Below are 15,485 nucleotides of genomic sequence, written 5' to 3'. Positions count from 1 at the left end.
CATCCCATGGGTGCCTGAGTTGGTGCTGGTGACGTGGGATGGGGCAGCAAGGAAGCCGTGGGTGGGAGGTGACTGTGGAAATACAGTCAGTGCTACTGTGGACTTGCATTGGATGAAAGCACCCACATAACCCTGGCCATGAGACCCCCTTGACCATTTACTGAGGTTGATCATGGAGGAGTTTTAAAAGCAATGACAGGAACATTGCTTGGAAGGAGGCAATAGACCTGAGCTCCTTTTCCAAATCTACCAGCCTCAGATGGCACACGTGAGCAAGGACATCCCACCTTCTCACTACTGAAAAATGTGGTCCCTCTGTAAAGCCCTTGATAGAATACACAAACCCCAACTTTCAGATTTTGTGCCTTGTGCATGGAGATACCTGGGGGCAGGACTTTTTTCCCCTATTTGTTGGTGAGGGGGAAATGGAAGACAAGTTTAGTCCCTTAAAAATAATCATCTTGTCCTCTATGTGCCCTGAATAAATGACATCCTGTGTTGAACTTTGCTGAAAGTGCTTTTTTTTTCCTTCTGAGAGAAGCTGAAAATGAGACCGCATTGATATTTTGCTGCAGAGTTGTTGCCTGTAGGTAGGCTTTAGATGGAGCTGTTCTATGGAAATCAATCCTGGTACAGCAATAACAGCTGTTATTTTGCCAGCACACAGCAAGCAGAAACAATTGCAGAGCTACCCCCACTACAGCAATGCTACTTGGTAATTTAAAAACAATGCAAGACATAAAATAACCTGGATAAAGCTATTTTTCCTGTTCTGAAACCACAGACTGTAAACACACACTCATGAAAAAAGGGAATTCTCCTTCGCCTCTATGTATGGCCAGTGAGTCATATAATATTTATAATGCTGTTGGGACAGCTGTGTGAAATGGATTCTGTTTGGTTTGTTCCATTTTTTATCAATTCCTTTTGTCATCTTTCTGGGTTGCCTGCTATCCTACCTCTCTGTCCAATTAGGCACTGAAAAGTGAGCTCATCTGCTTCCATGGACCGAGCAGGATTGTACCCTGTGAGCACCTTGAGGACTGGAGGGATGTGAGAGACTCCATCTCTTGGAAGCTCTTGGGCTCTTTTTTCTTAATCTATAAATAGGAAAACATCATCATCCTTCAAAATGTAAATCATTATTAGAAAGCCTCGAATGGAGAAAGAATATACTGGTTTCAGAAAAAAGAAAGTATTCATTTGCTTCTCAAGTTTATTGACATATTTTATGAAGGCTCAAGAATGAAAGATTCTGTGGCAATATAATGGAGTATTATATTATTAATTTGCATCAATTTCTTAAAGAGATAATTCAATTAAATAGTTCAGCCTTTAGCAACCTATTCGTTTAAAATCATATCTCTTTTTGAACTGTCAACCACTTGAAGGAACAGCCCTTGATTCTTTCTTGATTGTATGCTAGATGAGGCAATTTTTCCTTGGGGAATAACATTAGCTAAATTAGGAAGACTGTAATTTAAAGGTGATTAAGTACCTTTTGTGATTGTTGTTTTACAACTTCAATCTGATAACACTTAAGTGCATGTGTAATCTAGTCTTCCACAGGGCTACTCTCATTCATAAGTGGTCTTAAATCCTTTTAAGATCAGGACCTAAATAAGTACTACAGTTAAACCGTTTGTGGCACATTGACAGAGCATGTATTTGTTCTGATTCCAGTGACATTTCACAGTTGTGCTTGATGCATAAACAGTAGGAGTTCTTTTAAAAATTGGGATTTTCATTTTACAGAAGGAGAAAGCAAGGAACAGGAATGTGAATGGATACATTCTGGTCATAAGGCAAGTCTGCTGGAACACCTGGGAACACGCTGTGGACTCCTGGCCCTCATGCATTTGTGTCCAGCTTCACTCTGGCTGTACTTTTTGCCTTGGTGCTCAGCATGGGAGGAGCAGAAAGAACCATCGAGGCCAGGCAAAGGGACCAAGTCATTGCTCAACCTGCCCACTGATGTTTGGAGAAATTCCTTCCTAACCATCAGCTTTCTTGGGGTTTCAGTGGAATTTTTGTCAGCAGAGCACCCAACGTGTTGAAGGATGTCAGAACATGGGCTACTAGTGCACCATTGACAAATTTAGGGTTGACATCTGTTGGGGGCTGCTGAGCAAGATGCACTCAGCTGACCCATTGTCAAGAAGTGGTGCTGGCATTTGTCCATGCACCAGGATATTTTACAGAATGTCATCACTTCGTAATGAAATGCTCCCCAGTAATGATGGCTCACGAACACAAAAATAGCCTTTGCCCATAATAAAGTTTTGCAAATAATGCTTGCAGGAAGTGATTTGCTAGGAATCAATCAAGCAGATCCCAGAAATAATGTGGCAGATGGTAACCCGACATTACTGCAACATCACCAAACTACTTCTTACTCGCACTTTAAGCAACCATTTGGATTCAGGTCTTTAAAGAAAAATGTTCACTCTCACTCTACAGCTGGTTGAAACTGAATTGTCACCCCACAGAAAATTCCATCCTTAGAAGTCACTAAAAGGCAGAATAAAATTAAAAAGCTGAAATGTCCTTCAATGAAAAAGAAAAAAAAATTCAGCTATCAAGACTCTATTTTGATGCCTTCAGGCTATGTGCCCGTTCTTTATTTTTAGCTGTGTTAGGCTACAAACAAAAATTTTAAAATATAAAATTAACACAATCTTTGTTCTAAGTGATATATACGAAGAAAATCTAACAAAATAGATTTGAAAAAGAAAATGCTGGAAAGAACAAACACCTTCCTCTTTGCATTTTTATTTTTTGTCCTATGAATATAAAAATTCGTTGAAATCATCATGTCTCCATTTTTCATGCCCTAGCACCTTCTGATAGAAAAATATTCCACCTGAACTGTTGTAAGGTATTTGAACCTTGATAGTGTGCCCCAGCCAAACCATCTTTAGCTATTCTTATCAGAGCCCTCAGACTGGGACCAGGCTGGAATTACCCTCACTGGCTTCACCTGGCCTTTCCACCTTCAGCTGCAGCACATCAGCCCCAAGAGGGTTTTTAAGCTCCAGTCTGAAAGTTTGAGGCGGGAAAGTGAGAGAGGAGGGGCAGGTCTATATTTGCTTATTGTTCTTTGCTGTTTGGATTTTCTGGACTAACTTGGCTGCTGATCAATGGATGGGTTTTGTTGCTGTCATTATGTAAATGCTGCTTGCCTGGCTCAGGAGCCCCACCTGTTAGAGCCCTCAGGAATTCATCAAGGACTGAAAGGGAAACTGTGCTAAATTGGAAAAGAATTGAGAAAGAAGAAGCCGAAAAACTAAATACCAAGACAGCAAGGAATAGATAAAAAGGACTGTGCTGCACTTGATTAAAACCAATCATATTATCAGAAAAGTGTGTGTGGAGCTCATGGACAGAATAGAGAAACCAATTGTTCCGTTTTGGCTAAATTTAGAAATATATCCTCTGAGAGAAGGCACAACCGCCCCTTCCCCCCCAGGTTTGAGAAAAATAAATTTTCCTCGAAGGAAAGTGAAGGAGATAAAACTATTTATTTAACAAACACACGGGAAAAGGAAAATAAGGCTAAATAATAAAATGTTTCACTGTGGAGGAAAAACCTGGGAAAGTGTTAAGAGTCCTCCCTTTGGTCTCCTCGGAGCTGGGGCTTGGGCCAGGGCCAGGCCCTCTGTGCCCGGTGGAAAGTCCTCCCGATGTGCTCTGAGGTTGAAAGCAGTCCAGTAGAAAAGGGAGAAAATCCGGAATTCCAGAGAAGGAAAAGCAAAGTCCAACTCTCAGTCTCTCTCTCTCTCTCCGGAGAACAAGAAACTGAAACAACTGGCCAAAAGCTGACTGGAAAAACAGCAAGCCGGGTGCTTCCTTGCTCCCCTGCTGCAGCTGGGAAAAAAAACCTGCTATCTCTGTGTGACCTTGAACAAGCTGCAAACTGCCCTGAAAAAGTTTTGCTCAGTTTTTTCCTTCCCCCTCTCAGGCTCAGTTTAGAGGCATAGAAAGACACAGAAATTAATTTCTGGGCATAGGCAACGATATGGGATACACATCATAAGGTCACCCCAAGACACCAGTCAAGCAATGTGAAATCTCATACACAGCAGTTGCAAAATGTATATGTACTGTATTATAGATAAGTTGTAAAATGTATAAGTAGAGTATCATATAAAGGTTGTAAGATGTTTAAGTAGAGTAACATGTATAAGTAGGTAAAATGCATAAGTACTGTGTTATGTAGAAGTTGTAAAAAGTATAAGTAAGAAAATGTGTAAGTAGAGTGATGTGTATAAGATAAGTAGGTAGAATGTATAACTAAGCAAAGTGTTTAAGTAGGGTATGATGTCAAAGTTGTGAGATGTGTGAGTGGAGTGTATTTTAAACAATAAGAAGCTTCTGTGAAATCATATTGATTCGTTGATCAGAAGGCATGAGTTCCCACACTGAACAGTTTTGATTAGGTCTCTCTAGGCTGTGACTGGCTATGTTTGAGTTACAGTGGTTTAAAAAGTTACTCATCATAACCAGTGAGGTGCACTTTCTTATTTGCAAGGTAAAACCCATTTTCTTACATTGTATGCCTAACCTACTTGTTATAGTTGATTGAGATGTGAAATTATTACTTCATTTTTCTGTTGTATACCTGCATATTCTTTCATCACTGTATGAGACTATTTGCATGCTACGGAGCAGGCACCCCTGTTTTATTTACTATAGTATCAGTGCAGTCCGTAAACAACAGCTTTTCTTACAGAAGATTTTTCACCCTCCTCTCCCACGCACATTGTTGCACTCTGAAACCTTTCCAGAAATGAGGTTAGCCAAGCCACTGTTTGCACTAAAAGAAGGATCATCCCAGAAATGGGGTGGCTGAAGAAAGCAAAGTAGGCCACCAACTTTCCCCGCTGGATAGCTGGCAGTGACTCTGTCCCAGAGGAACGCTGTCACGCTGGTTATCCGACAGCACCTGAAGCTCAGCATGAGATGAGCAGGTGTCATTATCACAAGCCCATAGGGACATTTATTGGGCTTGTCTTTGGGAGTGAGGGTCATGCAGAGCTCAAAATTAATCGCCTGGTCAGACCCATGTGGGTCAAAGCAGAGGAAAATTGCTGCTGCAGCCTGTGCTGCCATGGCCCTGCTGGAGACAGGGCACCTGTCCAGCCTTTTCCCTCAGAGATAAATTAACACGGAGGATGCAATCCCTCATATGCACCTACCTAGGTACTGGCTGAAATGAAGCAAAATACATTGGCACAGACACGGGCTCTTCTCAGGCAGAGTTTGTAGGATAAATTTTAATAACTCGAATTCCTACATTTCCATCTCGACCATGGTTGTTCACACACTGCTGTGCATGTGCATGGAAAGACAGACCCCTTGCCCCTCTTTCAGGGGCTGAGGCTTATTCTTCCGTACATACACGTTCCTGGTTCTACTGCAGCTTCTTCCTAAAACAGGCAGCAACACAGCCCGTCTCCCTGGGCGTGCGATTTCCCTGGGGTGAGCGGCAGCTGGACCTTTGGAGCTCTGCACCCCAAACCATCGGGACCCTCGGTGTGTTTGGCGTGTGCTGCCACGGGCCGGTGTCGCACACGTGCAGGCTGTGAGCCACCGCCTGTCTGCGTATCGAAAAAGAGGATTTCGACCACAGTGTTTTGCAAAATCTGGCGAAATGTGAAAACTGAATTACTTTAAACCCCCACGTTTCATACAACCCACTCTCACAGTCTTGCCTATCGTCTGGCATTTGTGGGAGAGGATGACTGAGCAGCCCCACAGCTGCTGCCGGCTGTACTCCCCAGGCTGTAGCTTTGCTGAGGGCTCCCAGCTCGGTATCGGGGGGCTCAGGCAGACGCTTGTCGTCAGAAACAGCCGAACTTCGGCCATTTCGGCGAACGTCAACAGAAAAAATCAGTTTCTTCGCCGAATGCAATCAGTTCCTGCCCTGACGGATGGGACCGGGACCGGGACCGAGGGAGCCCTCGGGGCCGCCCCGTCGGCAGCGGGGCGCGAACCCGCGGTCCCCAGGCCGCGCGCGGCCAATCGGAGGCCGCGCTGGTGACGCGGCGGGGCGGGCGGGGTGCTCGGCGCGGGGCCGGGCGGGGGCGGGCGCTGCCGCCGCGGCAGCGGCACGGCCGGGCGGAGCGGGCTGTTCCCGGAGAAGGGCAGGCAGCGGGTTGGGTGCTTTGGCTGTAGCCTGGTCCGCTGGGGTTGGCAGAGACTCCTCCAGGCTGCTCCACGAGGACCGGCTTGACGCTCGAGCCCGTTTTATAGAGACCGATTTTTTTTTGCCCCTTGTTTTTTCGGAGTGTGCTTCGCCCAGCGCCGCGGACGCCCGCTGCCCTGAGCGCTGCCGTGCCGGGAGGCGCGGGGGGCCGGGGCCGCGATGCGCAGAGATGGGGCCTGTGGCTGCTCCCGCATGGGCTCGTAGTGCCCGCTCGGCGCTGAGTGCCCGGGTGCCGGGGAGGTGCGTGTAGTAGAGAAGCGCCAGTAGCGCTGGATTTTATCCCGTTGTAGAGGTGCAGGCAGACAGGGGTTCAGGTGTGTTGGGGTGGTTTGTTTTTTTTCCCTCTCATTGCCTACATCAGCTTGTTTGCCCCTTCCCCCCCCTCCGTTTTGGTGTTTTTTTTTTTTGGTTTTTTTTTTTTTTTTGGGTGAGGTGGGAGCCCGGGGTATCTGATTTTCCTCCAGCTGAGCAGTGCAGTTGCAGCGGTAGCGGTGAAATCCTGCTCCTCCAGTGAGCTCGAGCCAGGAAAATGGAGGCTGTGATAGAGAAGGAATGTAGTGCTCTCGGAGGGCTCTTCCAGACCATCATAAGCGACATGAAGGTAAGAGGCTGAGGGGTGAGGGGTGTGGGGGAGCACAGGGGAGGGGATGCCTCTTCCCACCTGGCCCGGCGAAAGTTCGCCCCGGGCGGTGCAGCCGCATCGGGGGCTGGCGGCGGCTCGACCTCCCCCGCGGCGCTGGGGGGACGCTGCCCCGGGGCTGGGTCCGCGTCCCCGCCGGCGGGACCAGCCTGGTAGAGGGGCTCCTTGGCTTCACACCCAGGGTTTGGGGCTTGCGAGTTGGTTGCAGGACACCACCTCTACCTCCCTCCTCCTTCCCTCTTTTCTCTATTTGTCCTGCTCAAATATGCAAGCTGTTATCTTGCACCAGGGTCAGCGATTTCCAAGCCTGCCTTTTCATTTTACAAATATTTTTCTTCTCCTTTTTTCTCCCCTGGTGTGGGCTGTCAGATCGGTAGCAGAATGAATGCAGCGGGGCGGGAGCGTGGTGCGGCGGAGCTGGGCACGGAGCATGTCAGCCGTGGGGTGGGGCTGGGAAGGGCAGTGTGAGCATTTCGGTGCCAGGGTGATGGGCGCGATGGCAAAAAAATCTCTGCCTGGAGATGTTCAAAAGTTGATGTGTGCCTGAATTAAAACTGCAGCTCAGTCGTTTATGTGGTATTATTTTCACGCTGTATATGCTCGTGGAGGTGGCACTTCCTTCTTTCTGTGGATGGATGCAAAGGTTTCAAGTTGCCGGGTCCCTCCACCAGCCACCAGAAGCCTGACTGTGCTCTGATCCCGTCTCTGCCAAAGGGTCCCTTTGAGAGAGGCGCTCCCAACCTATCCTTGGCAGCCAAGGGCACTTCTGCAGGGTTTTCTTTGGGTGAGCGGATGCCTCCCACCCTTCTCTCGTGGAAATAAAGAGCGTAAAAGCGCTGCTGTGTTCTGCCCGTCATGTCTCCCCCAAACCCCAGGGCTCGAGGCGCCCAGCCTCCGGCATACGGCCGTACTGCAGAATACTGCAGTGTTCCCCTGGACAAGGGCAGCTTGTCTTCCTGCCTGGGCCGACTGGGAAGGATGCCGTTGTCGGGAGATGTTGAAGGACGTGTCAAATAATGGGGGACTGCCGTAATTAAAAGGCGGCAACCGTGCGTGCTGTGCTTCTCCCAGCCAGGGGCACGGGATTTCTCTGGGTGTTTTAATCCATGCAGGGCTGGTGAGCAGCAAGGGCTGCGGGAGAAAGAGCTGCCGAGTAGTGTTAGAGGACAGGGTCTGCTCTAGGAGGGAGCCTGGCTTCTAGTGTATTTTTTTTGCGGGGGGGGGGCGGGGAGGTGGAGAAGGTGTTTGCACTAGAAGTTATTTTTTGGCAAGTGTTCATATGCACTTTCAACAGATCTTAGGAGACATTTAATTAAAAGCGTGGCTTGTCAAGAGCAGGTAGATTGCAGAGAGGAGGGGGGAGTCTGTGTATATCTGTCAAGACAGTGCTGCAGACCTGGCAGTGGTGGTCCTCAGGCTCTCAGCCCCCTTGGATTTTTAATAATGACTGCATTTTAAAATGAAAGAAACCCCCCCAAAAGCAGGAAACGATCACAAATCCTGGAATCACTTTAGTGGGCAGTGCATGGAACACGCAGGAGATGTTCTGTTCCAGATGAAGTGTGGTTTTGGGTTTCATCACAGAGGGACACTGAGTATGTTTATTCTTTCCTTCTTTCCATAAGTGATGCATTTGGTTTTTCTTGCTCTTAAGCCAGTGGGCCTCTGTGGTTTCATTTTTTTTTCTTCTACACATTGCTACTTGCATGGGAATGCTGCTCATCAGAAAACATGTTGACATGAGCTTATGAAGATGGGCACAGGTGTGAATATTTTTTTCTTAATGCTCTGTAGTAGTGGAACCTGTTTTGTGAACTGAGGGGGGAGGTTTGGAAGGAATCACTGCAGATCTTTAGCAGCACGGTAGTTGTTATGGTTTAAAAAAACTGCTCATTATTTAGCATGAGTAGAACAAAGAATTTTTACCTGTAGTTTGGTTTGATGCAGCTGATGCTGTACTACTCATGAGATGCACTAGGATTCTTTGTGAATTGTGCACAAAGGAGCACAACAATTTCTAAGGAAAAGTAGCTATTTTCTGATAGTTAACCAGAACCTTTCAACTAATCATACCTTTAGTAGTAAAGTGAAAATTAGCATTTTAAGTGCTGTTTCACGTAGTCAGATCTGTGTGGGCAGGTTTCTGGCAGGATCTTGGAGATGTTGCGTAGGGGTCTGCCCACGCATACCCAAGTGCATTATCTGTGCCTATTTCTCATCACAGGCTGTTATCAAGGCCCCACATGCCCTGCAGTGCTGAGGGATTTGATGCAGCATCCGCCTTTTTTTTTAACTAAATGGTTCACAGGTTCTTTTATCGTATGTATTGCTCTACCTTAAACTTTACTGTAAAGATGGTAGGGTTAATGAACAGCTTAAATTACTCTGAAGTCTTGCCAGTGGATGCAGATGGGTGCTGCAGCTGAGGTGATGAAGATGCAGTACATGTGGACTAATTTTTCTCTTTGTTCACAGTAACACAGAACTAGCTCAGGTGTACCTGTTGTTAATTTTGAGCTCTGCCTGATCTTGACAAGGGTACAGAAGCTGGGATTATAATTCCAAGCAATGTGATTGTTTCCGTTTGTATACTGTGTTAGATTTGAAACTTCATAAGGGTAATATATGTCAGTGTGACTAACACATCACATTTTGTGACAGCAAGATTGTCTCTTGCTGGCTGAGGTTTCTGGAATGGCCTTTAATGTTTTCTCCATATACCCCAAATTTCTCTCCACTCTCTACCAAAAATATTTTTGTGGCTAATACTCAACAAAACCTGCTCCAAAACAACTCAGCGTAAAGTTAAGTGATTTGGAGAAATGATGTTATTGAGTAAATATAACAACAGTTAGTAAACATCCTGTTTATACAGCACATTATTGTACATCATAGAGTCAGGATATTCTGAGTTGGAAGGGACTCACATGGATCATTGAGTCCAGCTCTTAGCACTGCACAGGACACCCCCAACAATCCCACCATGTGCCTGAGAGATTCATCCAAACGCTTCTTAAAATCTCTCAGGTTTGGTGCTGTGACCACTTCCCTGGGGAGGCTGTTTCAGTGCCCAGACAAGACACCCCCTGGGTGATGGAACTTCTCCTGATGTCCAACCTAAACCTCCCCTGACACAGCTTCATGCTGTTTCCTCGGGTCCTGTGACTGGTCACCAGAGAGAAGAGATCAGTGCCTGCCCCTCCACCTCCCCTCATGAGGAAGCTGTAGACTGCAATGAGGTCTCCTCTCAGTCTCCTCCAGGCTGAACAGAACATCTGGAACTTCGATCCCCTGACAAGGGAAGTCCATTTTTTTCCATGCAAAGCAAGGGTCAGATTTGTTGAGTAATATGGTGGTGTACATGATGACAGGGTTGTTTGTGAAAAGTCCACAATGGGAATTGTACTTGGCTGTTGTGCTCTAGAATTGGGTTTCTATGCTTTGAGATTTCAGGATCTGATTAAAGAATCATAAAGGTGGGAGCGTGTCTGCCCATCCCATCCTTATTTTGATCCATTGTCATAGCCCTGGTGTTTCCTATGATACATCACTGAGTATGTGGCACTTAGGATTTGTTATACTCTATGCAAGATGTTTTTCAAAGCAATCAAAGTTTATAAAAGCAAAAATAAAATGCATGTCCCCTCAGAGGAGTAGTCCTGTGTGCTACGTGCAAACGCTGTGCAGCTTGTTTTTGAATGCTGTGACTTTTCTGTAGCTCCCTGTGGGAAGGGAGTATTTGATCTGAATGGTAACTCTTTTCTGGCAATTGAGAAATGAGATGCTGCAATGTGCTGTTAATTTCAGTATCTCTTTTAGTGTAAAGAAAATCATTGCAGTTAATTTTTGGGAGGGCCTGTTGCGGATGGGTTTCAAAAGAACTTGTCTTCTCATGCAGAGCAGATTTTCTTTAATGCTGCTTTTCCTTCTGAGTTGATTTTACATTCCTTTTAATCACATTGTTCTCCACCATCCTGAAGAAAAAAGACAACACCTCTGAAAACATTGAAATTGGCTGTGTTTGTAGTTCATCACTTGCTTGATGGTGTTTCTTTGGCTTTTAGCTTGTTGTTTATTTGTCTTGCCTCTTCTGCCAGCATGTGTTTTGACAGAGCAGGGGCTTGCTGTGTATGCACAGCACCTGACACCTGTACGGTGGGCATGGGAGGAAGATGAGTAATGAGCATTTGGATGAACACAGGTTGTCTGTGGCTTCATTTATACCAAGTCACAGGATTTACTAAATTTTTATGGGTCAAGTGTGTATTACCACTTAGTCTCATTCATCTCCCTGCATGTGAGGGATGTGCAGGTATTGTCCTGATAATCAACAAAAATCAGGTTCCCAAAGGTGGTGTAAATTTTTTGAAAATTTTAGAAACTCTTTTATTATATGTGTATGTGCCTTATTTATATTTGTTGAGCTGAAAGCGCAATAAAATAAACTTTTTGCTTCTGGCAGTAACCTCTACTTTAATACTCTAAAGGAGATGAACCCTTAACTCCATTGCTGCTACTGGGACTCCCAGCCTAGGCAGTGGTGCACCTTTGCCTTCAGTCCTGCAGCTCTTGGTCAAAGCAGAAGAGAGAGACATGAACATATGGGCATGAGAAACATTTATGTTTTTGCAGCCTCTTATCTCCTTTCAGGAAGTGACCAGTGAGAAGCAGCATTTTAATCTTGCTTTTGTAGAAGCTGGGACCCAGGGGTGGCCACATCAATAATTAAGAGTTGTTTGTTAAGTAGCCCTGATTGCTTGTGAGTGCCTTGTGATATTCACACAAATAATATAAACTCAGTGGACAAAAGTATTTGATGGAACAAATAGAACTGCTGAGACAGTTACTACAGCAAGTACAGCTGCAAGTCCTCAGCCTTTGTGTTAATCCAAGGGACAGCACACACGTAGCAGAGAACCTGGGCAAATTTATTTTAGTGTGACATGTTGTAGTGCAACAGCTCTTCCCCAGCTGTGCTTTATTTGAAGCTTGAGATCTCTGTGGAGGTTAGGAATGTTCAGTTGAATGATTTTAAGGGCTTGTTTCAATCCAGCTGTTAAGGATGATAACTATTGTAAGGAAAAATGAATGTGTCATGTATTGTGACCAGCACTGTTTAACATCTTCGTTGGTGACATTAACAGTGGGATTGAGCGTTTCCTCAGCAGGTTTGATGATGTCATCCAGCTGTGTGGTGCAGTCACCATGCTGGAGGGGAGCAATGCCATCCAGAGGGACTTTGATAGGCTTGAGAGGCAGGTCTCTGTGAACCAGGGAGATCTTATTACACCTTGAGTACCAAAAGGGGGTCTACAAGAGAGTTGGAGAAGGACTTTTGACAAGGGCATGTAGTGACAGGACAAGAGAGAATAGCTTCAATAAAGATGGCAGGGTTCAGTTAGATATAAACAAGAAATTTTTTTACTGTGAGTGTGTTGAGAACAGGTTATCCAGAGAAGTTGTGGGTGGGTGCCCGTTCCTGGAAGAGTTCAGGGGCAGGTTGGATGGAGCCCTGAGCAACCTGGTCTACTGGAAGGTGTCCCTGCCCATGGCAAGGGGGTTCGGACAGATGATCTGTAAGGTCCCTTGCAACACAAACCATTCTATGGTTTTGTGTGCAACAGACAGGCTTGGAGAGGAAGCACACCTGCCATGTTGCACTGGCATGTCCCTTACACAACAGTCTTTAGGACAACTATCTATCTCAAACCTAGCAAACTAGTGTTTCTTCCCCTTCACAAAAAATATTAAATGAGTTAATTTGCTGCTTTTCTTGCCACTTTTTTTTGTTCCTTAAAGGTTTTACCACTGAGGCATTTGGAGCATAGCTGGCTGCTCTGGTCTCTTACCCCCTCTGCCTCTCAACAACCTGCTTGCTCAGGCCGTTGGTTTGCATACACTGAAATTCTTGCCTTTTCCAAGCAGCTGCAGTATCTTTCTGTAAACATCTTGGAGGGGGAGGGATTGACATGCAGCAAAGTCTGAAAGATGGTGCAGGAAGAGAGCTACTGCATGCCTGCCTAAATGCTTGGGTTCAAGGAACAGGGCATAGCTGGGAACATACTACTCACGAGTAGTTTATTTTTTAGGAACACATGTTTGCTTGATCCAAATACTCTTGTGTGAGTGTTAACAATTTATACAACTGCTGAACATTTGCTACGTAAGTGTGTATGGGGCTGGCTTATCCTGTGACATACACCCAGGGCAAGGATTTTTAATATCTCTTAAGAGTACTCCTTTTGGACCTGGCAGGATGCCAAGAGCTGCACAGTAAGGTTTGTGAGGTTGTAAGTGTGGAAGGAGTTGTGCAGTGCTGCATGAAACACAATTGACTGAACAAATGTTGGAGAACAAGAAGTCTGTGTAATTATAGGCTTAGTGCTGGTTAATACCTAACAGAGGGTCATATTCAGTGGAGGTTACTGCTTCCTTCCTGAGCTCTGAGTTTGCATGAACTGAACCCAAATATTTGTTGTAAAATACCTGAAAAGCTCAACCTTTTTTTTGCCTTTTTTTTTTTTTTTTTTGAAGTACAGGAGTTGCAAGAGTTGGTGGAGTATTCTTCATGAGTCTCTGAATGGAAACTTGTACATAGCAGCCTATGTGTTTTCAACTTCTGAAGAACATTTTTAAGGTTCATGGTCTACCCAAAGACAGTGTGGTCTTGAAGATAAGCAGAGAGCAAAATAGGAACTAAATTAAAAAGGCTTTTTGGTCTACTTTAGAGCATGCGAAGATGACTACAGAGAAGTTTGAGTTAGTATCATAAAGGGGCTACTCTTCAGGATGAAGTAGTCTCTTTAGGCTACATATATCTTCAAGGGTCTGTTTTCAATTTAAAAATTACGTGTACCTTGATACTGTAAGGTGCCAAGCACTGCTTTGTTTGCTGGGATCTGTGCTGACCTTTAAGGACATTGATGGAATTCTTCCTGCTGGGCTGAGATAGCTTGGATGCTAAGATGTTTGGAAGGATTGGAGACAAAATGTCTAGTAGCTTTGTGGCTAAGACCATAGCAGCTTTCATCTTCAAAGTGCTCTCTGTGTGACTTGGCTCCAAAGAATGGCTCCCGTTTTACAGAAAGGCAAGCTATGGCTGCAGGTTTAGTGACTTCTACTCCCTCCCCCTAGGACAAGAAGAAATTGGGTGCATCTACAGCATGGAGTTAATGAGGGGATGTTTCTTAAGCTCCCGGTATAATAGGTTTCTATTCTCACATACTTTGTTTTTACTGATAAAGATGTGTTGCTGTTCACCATTGTGATAACCCGGTGTTTGTAGGCAGAAGAGATGGCATCTACAAATGACTATAAATTCTGAACAAAAGTGTCCTGAACTCCTCTTCTGTAACTGAAACTACAGAACCTCTCTCAGTTTTTAGTGGAGAAGCCTGACTGGAACATCTTAACCATAAGCTGATCACGAATAATTTGTCTGTTTTGTGGGGTTTTGTGTGAGCTCTGTCCTTTACACTCTTCTGGTCAACAACCATAAGTGATGTGTAGTTGTGTAGTTGGTTTTAATCCTAGGATGCTAGCTGGAGTACGGTCATCCTTTTGACAAACTGCTCTTGTGGGAATGAGCTTGTGTTGGTGTGTACAATGCTACTGATGAGTGTGTAACTAGAGACACTTGGTTCATGGTACAGAAAGGTTCACATTTGTTCTCGTTTTGTCTTCCACATAAACTACCACTGTGCTTCTCACCCAAGCATAAGATGTATCTTTTTTTTTTGCCACAAAAGTCACATGTATGCTGTGTAGTGTCTCTGAAGCCCTCTGTGTAGAGGCATAATTTGGGATTTTTTGTTAATAAAGCTGTATTGGTGATGTCTCCTAACATCCATGTACCATCTGTGAGCACGCCACATGGATGCTCATGGATGCATGAGCAGACCAGGGGTCTGATTTGGAGATTGAAAGGGATTATTTATCTTCTCATGAGTGAAATGGAGAGAAAGTAGCCTGCAGTAGTGTACTTGCACTTCACTGTCTGTCAAGAGGCAAAGTTAATTAAGCATTAAAAACTTGGGTACCTGGCTGCTGCCTTTCTCCCAGTGAGATACTTCTGTAGTCAACTCAAATGCTTGTTAGTACTTTGGGTCCTGGAGACTGACATGACTGCTTGTGGAATGGAGGTTGTGCTGAGTGGGTGGTCAGAAATTACGGTTTCTGCTTGCTTGGGAAGAAGTGATGAGACCCCAATGGGGTTGGTGTTGTTACCAACACAGGGCTGTTGGCTTGAGGCTGTCCTATGTAGGTATTAACTTGAATGACTACCTCCTGATATTTTAATTATCTTTGTTTTGATCCAGCTGAAATATTGTGGGTTTAGAAAATAGCTGCTGAGTGTGAACAGTGGCCACTTAATGATTGAGTGGATGCAAGGCGGTATTGATGAGTCTCTGAGGAGAAATTTGCTATTCCGGCTTGCAAACTTGTTCAGACCTGTAGGGAAGAATGTGGAACTATATGCTTCCTCTGGAAGACTACTTAATGTCCAGCTTTTTTAATGTGGCCTGGGATAAAAGGTCTTCAGAAGCTGTGGCTAGTTGTTTCCCACCGCCCCCATCTTGTGAATAACTTCCTATGTTTAGAGAGGGAGAGACTGTTTATGCATGATGTATTTTCTCA

At 45.1% G+C, this 15,485-nt stretch overlaps 1 protein-coding gene across 14 annotated transcripts in view; it reads left to right on the top strand.

Moving 5' to 3' along the window:
• The first annotated feature begins 6,100 nt into the window (after nucleotides 1-6,100).
• The window catches only part of MTSS1 (MTSS I-BAR domain containing 1), a 133,011-nt gene continuing 123,626 nt past the window's right edge, over nucleotides 6,101-15,485 (top strand). For 6 of the 14 annotated variants that reach the window (XM_069005458.1, XM_069005467.1, XM_069005457.1 and 3 more), the window contains exon 1: nucleotides 6,101-6,809. In XM_069005458.1, the coding sequence (XP_068861559.1) occupies nucleotides 6,738-6,809 (72 nt within the window). In that variant the 5' untranslated portion in view covers nucleotides 6,101-6,737. The remainder of the gene's footprint in view (nucleotides 6,810-15,485) is intronic. The other 8 variants (XM_069005466.1, XM_069005462.1, XM_069005465.1 and 5 more) reach the window with 3 other exon arrangements.

Source organism: Aphelocoma coerulescens, chromosome 2 (genome assembly GCF_041296385.1).
Source record: "Aphelocoma coerulescens isolate FSJ_1873_10779 chromosome 2, UR_Acoe_1.0, whole genome shotgun sequence".
NCBI lineage: Eukaryota > Metazoa > Chordata > Aves > Passeriformes > Corvidae > Aphelocoma > Aphelocoma coerulescens.
Note: the sequence above shows the minus strand (reverse complement) of the source record. Positions and strands in the feature narration are given on the sequence as shown.